The sequence below is a fragment of the Vanessa tameamea genome, chromosome 2 (genome assembly GCF_037043105.1).
Source record: "Vanessa tameamea isolate UH-Manoa-2023 chromosome 2, ilVanTame1 primary haplotype, whole genome shotgun sequence".
Lineage (NCBI taxonomy): Eukaryota > Metazoa > Arthropoda > Insecta > Lepidoptera > Nymphalidae > Vanessa > Vanessa tameamea.
Window position 1 is genome coordinate 1020493 of NC_087310.1, and position 13474 is coordinate 1033966.

At 33.9% G+C, this 13474-nt stretch overlaps 1 protein-coding gene and 1 non-coding gene across 13 annotated transcripts in view; one reads left to right on the forward strand and one right to left on the reverse strand.

Annotated features, from left to right (window-relative positions):
* Obsc (Obscurin) overlaps positions 1-13474 on the reverse strand; it is a 415125-nt gene that overhangs the window by 341059 nt on the left and 60592 nt on the right. For all 12 annotated transcript variants that reach the window (XR_010309210.1, XR_010309209.1, XM_064215690.1 and 9 more), the window contains 5 exons: positions 4811-4903; positions 4065-4364; positions 3758-3908; positions 2070-3644; positions 93-920 (listed from right to left, as the gene is read on the reverse strand). Coding sequence is in view for 10 of the 12 variants with exons in the window: in XM_064215690.1 (XP_064071760.1) it covers positions 93-920; positions 2070-3644; positions 3758-3908; positions 4065-4364; positions 4811-4903 (2947 nt within the window). In the remaining 2 variants the exon portion in view is untranslated. The remainder of the gene's footprint in view (positions 1-92; positions 921-2069; positions 3645-3757; positions 3909-4064; positions 4365-4810; positions 4904-13474) is intronic.
* Positions 1330-1401, forward strand: Trnae-cuc (transfer RNA glutamic acid (anticodon CUC)). The gene has a single exon. It is a non-coding gene; the product is annotated as a tRNA-Glu (tRNA).

The window sequence follows — 13474 nt, forward strand, 5'->3', positions numbered from 1 at the left end:
TGTGTGTGTATGTTATTACTAAAAGCATATATACAAGCGCTAACGTGTGTCTACTTCTAACGTGAAGTGTTCGATTTACGGTATTCACTTACGCTCGATGTTCTGGCCTTCGATGGTCTTCACGAATATAGGTTTGCCGTCGGATGATTCCGATTTTGAAATCGATTTTGTCGATGCACGTTCTTCCGTAACTGAACCATTAGAAATGTTTGTTTTCGAGTATTTCTTCTGGGATACTGTATCGCCGTTCTTTATTTTTGTATAACTCGACTCGATTTTCGATTCTCCATTGATATCTCCATCGTAATTAGTCTCAATATTTAATTTAGTGGATCGACCCTCAATTTTGGCACTATCAGTAATCGAGTTACGTCCATATTTAGACGCAATGCTATCGATCTTGCTGGTCGTATCTACAGAGTTGCCATCGTAGCTGGCTTCAATGCTGTACTTGCTGGATCGACCTTCGATTTGCAATTCTGAATTGGTACCTACACCATATTTAGAGGCGATACTATCAATCTTGCTGGTTGTATCAGTAGAATTTCCATCATAACTGGATTCGACGCTATATTTGTTGGTCCTTCCTTCGACTTGAGTCTCACTATTGGAACCGAGGCCGTACTTAGACGCGATACTGTCCAACTTGCTTTCGGATTCTATAGCAAACTTGGAGCCATTCTTGGTATCGTAGCTCGACTCAATTCCGTATTTGGAACCACCTTCGGTCTTACTAGAAGTAGAGTACTTGGACTCGTACCTTGATGAAGCTGAACCCTCTAAAACACTACCAGCTTCGTACTTAGCACTTTCAATGCGTGAGCCACTCTCGCGACGGTAAGAAGAAGCACCAGTGCTATCGTATGAAGATGACTCATAACGACCACCGGTTGATAGCTTGCGACTGCTACTGGAGTACTCTGTGAATATAGTTAATTTCTAGTTATTTTAATAAAGTTCATAGATATAATCAGAGATCAAAGTACAAGCTTTGTGAATTAATCCACAAAAAAGTCCAACACTTTACATTTCTGTATTCCTGTTTACAAGATTTTCAAACTCGTAAATAAATTTTAAACGAGTTATACAAATTTTCGTAAACTTTATGGGGCTGTGACAGTGTAGACTGTAATTGGTTTTCGTTGTTGCATTAACGCTTGTTTTTAAAGATTTTTTACTACACATATTTTGTTACGTTTCTTATCAATTTTATAACTAATAGGAGTCATTCGTGTAACTAAAAATTTATCATAATAAAAAACGTGCATATTATATAACAACTAATTCTGCTTTTGAAAGCGAACTATAGTTTACACTCTGTTAATCACATCCGATATGGTCTAGTGGCTAGGATACCTGGCTCTCACCCAGGAGGCTCGGGTTCGATTCCCGGTATCGGAAGGATGAGAATTTTTTTTTCATTTTTTATTTAATTATTACAATTATATTGTTTTGATAATAAAATAATTATCATAGGCCATGTATTACGTTTTTTGAAATATATTGCTTCGAGTATATTTTAATATGAACTGTTTTTACAACTCCATTCCGTAATTGAGATAAACAAGCAGATAAATAGAGTTACTTCTCATCAACAATGCGTATTCAGATTAAGTGAACAACCACGTATAAAATCTGCACGTATAAAACAACCACGTAAAAAAACTGACGTATAAAATCGTACGTATTATATAAATTATTATAGATATTAGTCTGATATCCGAAGCAAATGATCTATATATAAAAATCTAATATAAAAAACTTATTTAACAAGATATTTCGGTCTTAACAATAAAAAAAGTCATTCTTTTTTATCTGTTGTTTAATTTTATATAATGTTTTAAATATTTGCAACTGGAAGTCTAAAATGCTTTTTCGTTAGAACCTACCAAGAACAACTGATACCGAGAGTAAAATTTTTAATCATTCGTAATACTCCTGCGTTAGAATTATTTCTAATCTTAAGAAATTAAGGCAAATGAAGAAGTAATTTGTCATTTTTATTTAATGCGTTCTTTAACTTGAATTTGGTTAAAAGTTATAAAAATAAAAAAAAATGTAATGCTCACCTCCAGATAGCCGCGAACTGCGGCTGTATCTCGACATCTCTCCGTCTGCTTCCTCTGTAGTTACAGCTTGATCCTCGGCAGAAACTCTCTCACCTAATTCCCCTGTTGTTACAGTTTGATTGGTTTCTTCAACTTTTTGTGACAGAGATACTTCTGCAGTTTGATCGACTTCTGTTATTTGTTTAGATTCAAGTTTCTTTGATTTAATACTTGAACGACTCTCTGTGGTTTTTCCGTTTTCTAGAACTTCGGCTTTAGTTTTCTCAACACTTTTGTCAGTTATATCAGCAGAGCTAGTTTTTGTATTATTAGACTCGTTTGATGTTACTGCAGATGCTTCTTTCGAAGATTGAACGTGTTTTTTACTTTCCTGTTTTTTTTCTTCTATTACACTTTGTTGTGATGTTAAAGAAACTTTAGACTCAAGCGATGATTGAAAAGCTGATTGGGTCTCACTATCTTCTATTCTTTTACTGTTTACCTCTTTTTCCTCTGTACTTTGTAATTGTTCGACTGAAACTTTGGAAGTTTGGCGACTGTAAGAAATAGTTTCTTGAGTTTTATCAGATGTTTCTTGTGATGACTTGGTGTTTATATTTAATATTTGTTCAGCTTTTTCTTCAACAACTGATTCTTTTTTGGCAGATAAGCTCTTTGTTTTCTCGTATTCAGATTCTGTTGTAACTACGTTTTCTTCTTTTATAGTTTGAACTGTATCTGTACAAGATGATTCAGATGACTTCACATCCGCATTTGTAGATGTTGTTTGGAGTATTTCTTGAGAAGTTTCACCTAATTCGTTTTGATTAACCGAACTTACAGCTTCTTGGACTTCGCTTAATGCAATAGTTTCAGTTACTTGACGACTGTAAGACACAGATTCTGAGTCTTTTACTGACTCCTCAGCGACCTTACTTTCTACTGATAACTCTCCTTTAGATTTTGTTTCGATTGAAGAGCTATCTAGAGTTGTGCTAGATGTTTGTTCTGATAAAGACTTTGAAGAAACTTTACCTTCTGCTTTGGTGTTAACTTCTGTTTTTACCACACTATCTGTGATTATTTCACTTGTACCATGCCCAGATTGTAATATTTCTTTTTGAGCGGTTTCAATTGACAACGCTGCGGTTTCTTCTTGGGATATTATGTTTTCATTTGTTTGAATAATTGTTTGCTGACTAATTTGAGACTGAGATGTAACCGATTCTACTTCACTAACTTGTGTTGTAAATGATGTAGACTCTAAACTTGCTGTGACTTGACTTTCAACTGTGCTTACGCTGCTATGCACTTCTTGAACTTCAGTAATTGAAGATACCTCAGTTGCTTCAGCTTTTGAGATTTTGCTCGTGTGCTCACCTTCGAAAGACGCTTTTCGTTTAGTTTTAATGACTTGTTGTGATTCTTCTTTAGAAGAAAGTTCAGTGACTTCGAGTTCTTCGACTCGAGATTTTTTCTCTTGCCTCTCTTCTTGTCGGTCTTCAAGTTCCCTTTTTCTTCTCTCCTCTGGTTGTTGTTCTATTATTTCCTGGGGTAGTATTTGTAAGTCATCAGCGGCGTGTTCTGCTAATGCAACTGAAATATATAAATAAATACTAATATATATCTTACATTTTTTAAATAAAATTATAAAAATGAGATAATTTTTATTTTATTTATAATATTAATATCATGAAGGCTAGTCTTACCAAGATCACTGGCGTATTGTCTAATTTCCCGCAGCCAAGCAGTTTTTACAGATTCCTTATGCGCTTTAAAGTTAAAAACAAGATAAGGATCTTTTTGGTGAAGTTCAAACTTGGTACTTTCTGGATGATCTTTGATTTCTACCTCAGGAAGCTGGAGATGAAAATGTAATTTTTAAATGATTGCTTACTAAGAAAATTTGTTAATAAAACATTGTACAAGTGTAACTGATTCTGAGTCTCGGCCGACAAAAATGTAAAGGCTCTTTCAAAATATTGTTCTAAAATAACTTGGGATCAGTTTACATACCTTAACGATATGTTTAAGTACAAAGACTGATCTATCTTCTCCAACTCTCTGGACCTCGCAAAGCAAAATTCTCGCTTTGAAAAGAAAGACGTAATGATTCCTGGGTTCTCCGTCGTAATCGACTGTGAACCAATCGTGAGTCAGCAATCTACCAAGCTTGTAGATATTCCCGCGATATCCTTCGATACTATCGATGAAGATGTTATTTGTGGCGCGGTTGGGGACGCCGAGGAATAACTCTAAAGCTTTCTGGAGATCGGTGCAATCGTCGCCAAGGCGCTTTGAATATTTAACCAATTCCTGCAGAATAAACATTACATTTCAAAAATAAATAGGACAAGATTTTCAAATTTATTTTCATTATTGATAACGTAAGTAATATCCGTTTATGTTATTTGCTTGTTTATGAATGAAACGGAATTATACAATTCATGAATCAAGAGCAGTTAAATTTAACTGGTTATACTTAAATCTAGAACAAAACGTAACGTGACGCTAAAACTCGCAGTTTCCCACACGCTAATAAGCAAAAGTTATTTTGGGATCATTGTTCACCAGCGCGGCCATAAACAACGTTGTTGAAAGGGTTATTTGTTCAGCTCAATTAAATACATTGAAGATTAACTTGCTATGTTGAAGATCTAGATTAAAATTTTTGGCAAGATACCTAACAACAGTGAAATATCAATAAATTAGCATTTTATGGATGTGATTGATGATCACAGCGATTTGATGACGCTAATTACCTTTAAAAGAAGTTGGTAGTCGTTGATCCTTTGGATGGGTAGTTTGAGGTGCTCAGTAAGACCTTTGTCGTCTCCGAGTTTGTCTGCCAAAGCCTGCACAGATTAAAAACCAAACTATTAGCAAGCTGTTATTCTTAACACGATGTTTTATTTGATAGTTTTAAATATGAATGCAAATTTGCAAATAACTCAGTAACCAACAGATTATTAGACGTTTTAATTAGTTATTTTTACATCTTCTATTTTAGATACAGTATGTTATATGATAGATTTTTGGAAGTTTTAAATAAATTAAGCAATAAATAAGTTTAGAGAATTAAATTTGTTTGATTGAACTCGAAGTGTTGATAAATCTTCAATTGAGTGCTTATTCTTATACTAAAAAGTAATTTAATTTTTTTCAATTTTAGTTACTGAAATTTGACCTCAACTGGTTGGAGTGATTAGAAATATCTCACTCAAACAACTAGAAATAATAATATTATTTTTTCTCTATAAGAAATCAGTTCTAATACGATAGTAACAGATTTAGGTTGAATAATTACGTCACTTTAGTTCGTAAAACTTTTAAACCATGACGGCAAGCAAAAAAAAATTCTGTAGGCCTCGACCACAACTCGAGATCATAACTTGCTTGTAACCAGGTGAGCTGAAAAATGTAGACAAGGTGGGAAACCGCTCAAATTTAATGGATTAATGAATCATGAAAGTGTGAACATCTGGATAGATTTTATTGATACTTCACAAGACAATAGGCGCGTATACACATCTTTTCAACAACAACGTGTACAGCCTGTAAATTTCCCACTGCTGGGCTAAGGCCTCCTCTCCCTTTGTGGAGAAGGTTAGGAGCATATTCCACCACCCTGCTCCAATGCGGGTTGGTGGATTACACATATCACAAGTACACATCTGATAATTTTTTTTAAGGAAATATCGTCGAACCAAACTGTGCTCGTATTTAGCAGACACAAATTAACCTGATACATTAAATTACTTAAAGTAATACATAATGATTGCAATCGAAATGATAGCAAAAGTGTTTCATTGTGACCGCTGCTATAATTCAATACTACTTGGCAGTGGATCAAATGAATACAATGATACGCTATGAATGGTCTTCCTAAACACAAATTCTGTTAGGTTTTCGTCGATTAATATATTACTCGTACGTATAAAAGTAGAGATATTATGTTCTGCACCTAAATTAGAATAGATATGTGGGTATTATTGTCAGTTTCGATTCGAATGTTTTCGGTTGAATAGATATGATTGTGCTTTGTGTGAGTTCATCTGAGTAGGTGTCATCCATTAATAATAATCTACCGCCAAACAGCAATACTTAAAATTTCTGTGTTTCGGTTAGAGTGTAAGCTATAATCACTAGGGATATAACACCTTCGTCACAGTAGCATGCGAAAGCGATCCTGTGGCGCCCACTGAAAAGATGGAGACGGTACCGATAGTTTTTTAGTGGATATTCCGGTGTACTTAGCGCAGTCTTGGGCCCCAGCGAGTCCAACTTACCCCCGCCCCCCACTTTACTGGGGGAAACGCGTAACGCGTTTTTCCAGCGAGAAAAAAAGGGATATAACACCTTAGATTTTTTACAGTGCAGTATCTATGGGCTGATGTGACCACATGCCATCAGGTCGCCAGTATACACCAGCAACTTTAAATAAAAAATGTCAATAGAATTTCCATATCTCCATTTGAATCTTTCTTATTCGATAAAATTAATTACAATCTATCACTATGATTCATCTAACTGCAAACACTTAAAGAAACGCCACGTCATCTTACGAAATTAATTGTTGAGCCGGCTCGCAAAGTTAATTCTACCGATGAATTGGCTAGAAACTCATCATTACGGAATTATAAAATCAAATATATATTCAAGTATATATTCTGTCTGAAAATATACATTGAATCAAAGATAGCTTCGTGATACGAGAATTATGATAAGATACTTTTTAGTTGCTTCATTTACATTCATACAATTTAGGTCCTATACATTTTTAACCTACGGTTGATGGTTATTGAGATATTTATATGTATAATATATATATATATATATATATTTATTGGCCTGTTTTCTGTATACAGGGTTATTGGTAATTCGACGTATTCCCGTTAGGAGGTGATAGGGGATGCAAAAGTGAACCATTTTTGAGTTATCACGTTTTTTAGATTTTTTCAAAATAAGTCAAAAATGCAACTTCAAAAATTTCTTTAAAAAAAGTATAAATTAAAATCTATTTTATTTTCTTCTGATTTATAAAAACGAATAAACACTGGTTATTTGTCAATATAAAAACAATAATTATCGGTCCAAATTTAAAAATGCGAGACGGAAAAAAATATTATTTCAATATTTTTTTGTATTTTTTTCCACGAAAATGACTTAAAAACAAAAAAAATCGTTATGAAACTTGTCCTGCAGATTATTCTAAAAATATAACCGTTTTATCAGCTCTCCAAAAATGTACAATACTTGGATCTTTTTTCAAAACAACCGAAATAAAATGACCACAAAGGACGGTGGTGGAAATTCGTATTCGAACATGAACGAATTCGGACTAAAGTTCGCTCAATAACCCTGTATAATAGCTGGACTTAGTAGGTTAAGTTTATATGTATGCACAGTTCCGTCTACTTCTTATTTGTTTTTTTTTTAATTTAGAAAGGTACTTACGCTGAAATACAAAATCGTTTCATATAATTTTATAAGTGCATCGTCAATCAATATCATCAATTTAGAATGACTGTTAAAATACAGTGGTGCTTGCCTGAGTTTGAACCCCCTATTTTCGTTAAGATTCACGCGTTCTGACTATCGGGTTATTTAGGCACTGGGTCACTTGGCTGAAGCTCAGAAACAAGCTTTAATTTGTTTAATCTATGTACTAAAACGAATACATTTGTTTAACTTAACTTTATTGCCACATACGCGTTAAGTGTTTGCGAAATTTCCGCGCAAATACTCTGGCGGAACGAAATCAATATTCGGCACACATTTGCGGCGCACATTGTAACCGGAAATTGCGTTAAAGCTTATAATGAAAACCTTCAACGCAATTTTCTTAATTTAAAAATAAATTTTGAATAATATGTCATTTTTTATTATTAAATGGGTGAGCGGACCATCCAATGGAATGTACTCACTACAGGCCATGGACATTGGCGCTGAAAGAAATATTAACCACTCATTACATCGCGAATGCGCCACCAACTTTGAGAACTGAGATGTTATGTACCTTGCAGTTTAGGGGGCCCTGGGCTAACACTACTTAGGGGCCCATCTAAGACATATCTTTACGTAGACTTGATTAAATGAATTGAATGAGTTTAATTAATTGCAGGACTCGCAATGCTGCAAACCATACGGTCTGTTTAATTTAATAAAGTTATGGATTATTTCGCATTATCGTCTATTTTTGACTTGGAGTTGATTTAGCTGGGGCCCCCTTGAATCCACGGGGCCCTGGGCTGAAGCCCAAAGAGCCGTATGGTAGATCCGGCTCTGGTACTTTGTACCTGTTACGTTGGCTTACTCATCCTTCAGATCGAAACACAAAAATACTAAGTATTGCTGTTTGGCGCTAGAATATTTAATAAATAGGTGGTAACTACCCAAACAAAGCACAGTGGCCTACCACCAAGTAAATGAAAACAAAACTAAGCTATTCCATCAAATATGAAGTGGTGTTAGATCTATCATAATTCGGATTCATCCGTTGGATGTGGGATATATTTAGACCACCTTGACATATTACGTTAGCGGGCTGTTGACGCTGCCATGAAATATTTCGAGAAAACATTTATCAAAGAAATCTTCTCTAATTTCGTCACGAATTATCGAATACGAAAAACAAATTATTATTAAGTAACCAATGTATGTACGGGCACTATTGAAATGTCATTTTGGATAGTAAAATTGAACTGCTCTTGTGAGGCAGTATTACCGTCTTAAACAATTTTACATACTAGGTTACGCTTTCATAACATACTTGCTACTCTTTAGGTAAAATAAGAGTTTACATAGAAATTTATTTATATTGAATACGCCTTTCATTTATACTATACGCAATATTTTTATTTTATTAAATCACTTAGAAGAATAATAAAAGTAAATGGTAAATTATTAAAGTTGGTAATTTATAACGATGAGTTACGCTGCTCAAATACACAAACAAGTTTCAAGTGATTTCTGTCTGAGCAAGAAGTAACTAATGGATCTTTGAATCTTCTAGCTAAAAGACTTCGTCTTCTGAAATGCTTGCCTCATTAACTATGATCATCTTATGAGCGAAAATAAATATAAAGTATTCATTAAAATTATTAAATAGTATTTAAGTATTTATTAACATTATTCTAGTTTTATTTAATGTTGTCTGTCGTATTTAATGAATTCAGATTCGAGGTCAATAGATTACGCCCAGGTCATTTGAGTTTAAAATCTTTTGCGAATTAATATTATTTGTAAATGAATATTCAGATCCGTTCAGTCGATCTGAGATGATTAAGTAACAAACATAAATTCATCCTACCTTTTGCATTTATTATATTAGTAAGGTATAATTTACAATTGGTATCGAACTTCTCTAAGGTATACAATATGTCAAAAAAAACCATTATTAATCAATACAATGACTATTATTAATACGATATTTAGGTACTGTAGCGTAGGTAGGTAGGGTAGAAAGGTTTTGAAAATGGATGTGGATGGATATAGAGGTAGGGGACGACCCAAGAAACGATGGATGGATTGCGTGAAAGACGATATGGTTAGAAAGAATGTTACTTGTGAGATGACGTCCGACAGAGAAGTATGGAAGAAGAAGACATGCTGCGCCGACCCCAAGTAAAATTGGGATAAGGGCAGGAGGATGATGAGCGTAGGTAGGGTAGGGGTAGGATTCTGATGAGATTTGCACAATGCAGTCATTATTAAATTAATTTATTCGAATTCTATACCAACGTGATTTTTGGTACATTTATCATTATAACTAGGTAATTTTGGATCATGTCCTTTAAATGATAGATGAAAGATAAGTAAACCTTATAGTATCTGTGGGGTTTAATAATAATAAATAATTTGTACCCAATATACCCACAGATATGATACTTTGACTTTGCGGAACTGGAAATTAGTTTTACAATGATAAACACCTCGGTGCCTGAGAAGAACCGACGGAAGAAACCTACTAACAACATGTTCAAAAACGTTGAAACTTATGGATATACTTTTTGGCATAAACAGATTGAACTTCGATGAAAATGTCGGAGCATAACACTTATATTGAAAAACGGAATGTGTTTGTAGAAATGGAATATTTAGAATTCCAAACGAGTCATAATAAATACTATTTTTGTTTGTGAGCATACTTCATAAATATTTTGGTGATGATGAACATTTTATTTTACTTGATGTGTAGGACTTTGTGTAAGCCCGTCATGATAGGTACCACCCACTCGTCACATATTCTTCTACCAAATAACAATTCTTCGTCGCAATTGTTGTAATCGGGTTGGAAGGGTGAGCAAGTTCGTGTAACTAAAAGTACAAAAGACATAACATATTAGGCGTATGGCATATTGGAAACGTAGAAAAATATTATTCTGACAATGCGCCATATTAAATCTCAAACAGTGGTGACAATTAGAAGTCAATCCTCGGCAAAACTTACAATACACCCGTAACTTAATTTTAAGTTTCATTAATCTTGTTAAATGACACTTTAATTTTTTTAGCAATACTACTCGCATATTTTCAAGGGCACTTTACGGTTTTTTACTAATTACTTCAATGTTCGCTCCTGTAAAGATTTATTTGCGAGTGAGGGACGATAATAGCCCAAAATTTAACTTCGAATCTTCAACTTTCGTATCGCTTGGTTGTATACCTAATGTTGAGCTATTGAGCCTAAAACTTTGTTACAATTTACTGGAAATAAGTTTATTTTGATTTTACTTATGGAATCTTAATCCGAAATATTATTAGTTTAGGTAGGATATAAATCTTTGTGTTTAACAACAAGTCAAAACAAATTTATTAATATTTGAAGTATGATATTATGAGTGAATGTAGATCATTAAGAGTACGTCGAATTGAAGTTCAATTAAGATTGTGTTATGCGCTATTAGATCCAGGCTATAGGTTCATTAATAATAAAAACCCGGCTAAGTGCAAGTTGGACTTATCCATCAAGAAGATTTTGTATCCGTTTGTTGTTTATTTGCCAAAATATCGTCCATAGTTGTGCGTATTCTATGAAAATTTCAACTAGATAATAACGTTCTAGAACTGTTCTGTATTAGACGTACGACAAAAGACGAAGAAGATATTTTAATTTTCATGGAAAATTGTCATATCTAACAAGGGAGTTATAGTTACTGATCTTAAAAACAATGTAACCGGTTAAATCTCAGACATTTCATGTCGGAGAAGTTTTACTCAAACGTTACAAATTTCTAGGTGCACTCTAATTCAACCTTGATTTTTTGTCCAATACGTCGGAAATCGCGTAACAGCTACAAACTAAAATATTTATGTTCTTAACAATGTATTTTTAAACTCGAGTTAGCCCTTAGTCGTAGGTATCTTTGAGAATTATGTCTTCTAGAAGTTTCTTATCACATCAGTTATCGCGCAGTCGTAAGAAGACCTGAGTATCGTTTAAATACTATTGGTGACATTTAAAATATAAATTAAAATCACATATAGGGTTTTTTGATTTTAGCTTAAAGATATACTAGACAGTTAAGTTTGGATGCAATTTTTTGTGATATTTAATAAATAAATAAATTTGTACAAAAAAAAATCTTTTTGTTTATTTTTGTTGATTTTTTATTTTACCCTGATCACCGAAGTTACTAAATTATGACGAAACTAAATGCTATAAGGAACTTTCATACAATATAAAACACATTAAAGATGTTTTGTTGTCAAATTAAAATAGTTTCAAGAACGTAAGCTGACATTGATACGGAATTAGTTGTGAGATCCTTAAACAATATACTCTGTAAATGGGTCAAGGTCATTCGACGAATCCAACAAAGCTATGCAAAGGTTTACCAACGGATACTGCGGAGTTAGAGCGTCAGACAGCGAACATCCACCCACGCCGCACGCCTCAAAATAAACCAGACGTGATTCTTGAAACACTACACCCGTAGCGTGAATGTTGAGAAAAATACAGTTTCGCAATAGCTCGGCTAAATATATAACATGTATTGAACGAACATAGATGTACTCCTACCTGAGTGGGGAGACGTTGGAACAGGAGGTCCAGAAACAAGAGAACACAATCACAGTCACACACTTCACTCGGACGAGTGGTCGAAGGTCGGTAACGCTGGAGCTAGCGAGGTGTTCGCGGCCGCGGCTTCCAAGCGACTGGTCAATTCCATACCCCTGCTCGATACACCGCTAAACATAGATCAGCACCGTCGACGATTTTTCGAGGATAAAGCCATTTCTCTGGTGACGTGTTTGTTATCAGAGAATGTCCAGGGTCATTTCAGCAAGGTCACAAAACAAACGGGCTTTCCTTGCTCAAGTCGAAGCAGCTACAAGACATTTCATGCAAAGCATTTATGAAATAGTTACTTACAGCTGTTATTCAGGAATTATTTTAAACCATAGATGTACATTATCCTCATAAATATTCTTTGACCTGAAGCTTTAATAATGGAATTTGCTGACGAGGTCTATTCTCGTATGACTCAAGATAAGTAAATTAAAATGGGTAGAGACCTTCTCTTTTCTTAAGGGCTTTTCTTTTTGTTTTAAATTTTAGTAGATACTAAATATGCATGATGCAGAATTCATCATCCCACGCAATATTTAAGTTACCTGTCGATGTGTTCAAGATACCTATTATGACAATAGTTTACTTGGCTAAGTATGGAAATATATGGGCAGTTTTAGACCGTATCCATTTAGATTGTAAGGTTTTTTCCAAATACTAAGGAGATAAATATGTTAATTGTACAGCGTTAAGCGTTAAAACAGCGTTTGATGATCTTAACTTTGTAGGACCGTAATTACTTTATTATATTCTAACATGTGACTCCAATGAGGATTGACGGACAACTACTAAATTAACTAACTTTGTAGTAGCAAGATGTATTGTGTGAGAATATTGGATAAAAGTGCTGATTTGAAATTATTTCGTCTCATTGAATGGAAGCATCTTTGTAGATGTAATGTTGCCTTGACAGATTATATAAATATCTCGAAACATTGAGAATAATTTTCATGGAATATAAATGTTAAGAATTATTTATACTTGGGACTGAGTCAGGTGTTCCGGAGACCAGGGATGCGTAGGATTAGATATTTCGTACGTTACTTAAATAAACCACGGAATAGTCATTCAGTTTCCGTTCAATGTCCGCCACTATTCGAATCGTCGAATCTTCATTTATAAATAATAAGGTTTTATATAAAAAATAGTAATATAATCGAACTTAGTAAATATGCACATTAGAACGTCTTCCAAAATCACGCTCAAGTCAAGTCAAAAATCAAACTTTAAAATTAAAAAAAAAAAAAAAAAATTCAAAATTATTTCAGTTCGTAATGGATTGCTGTCCAACCAGATTAAGAGAATCATTAATCGAGAATATACCTATATAGGATTTTATTATGGAACGAGT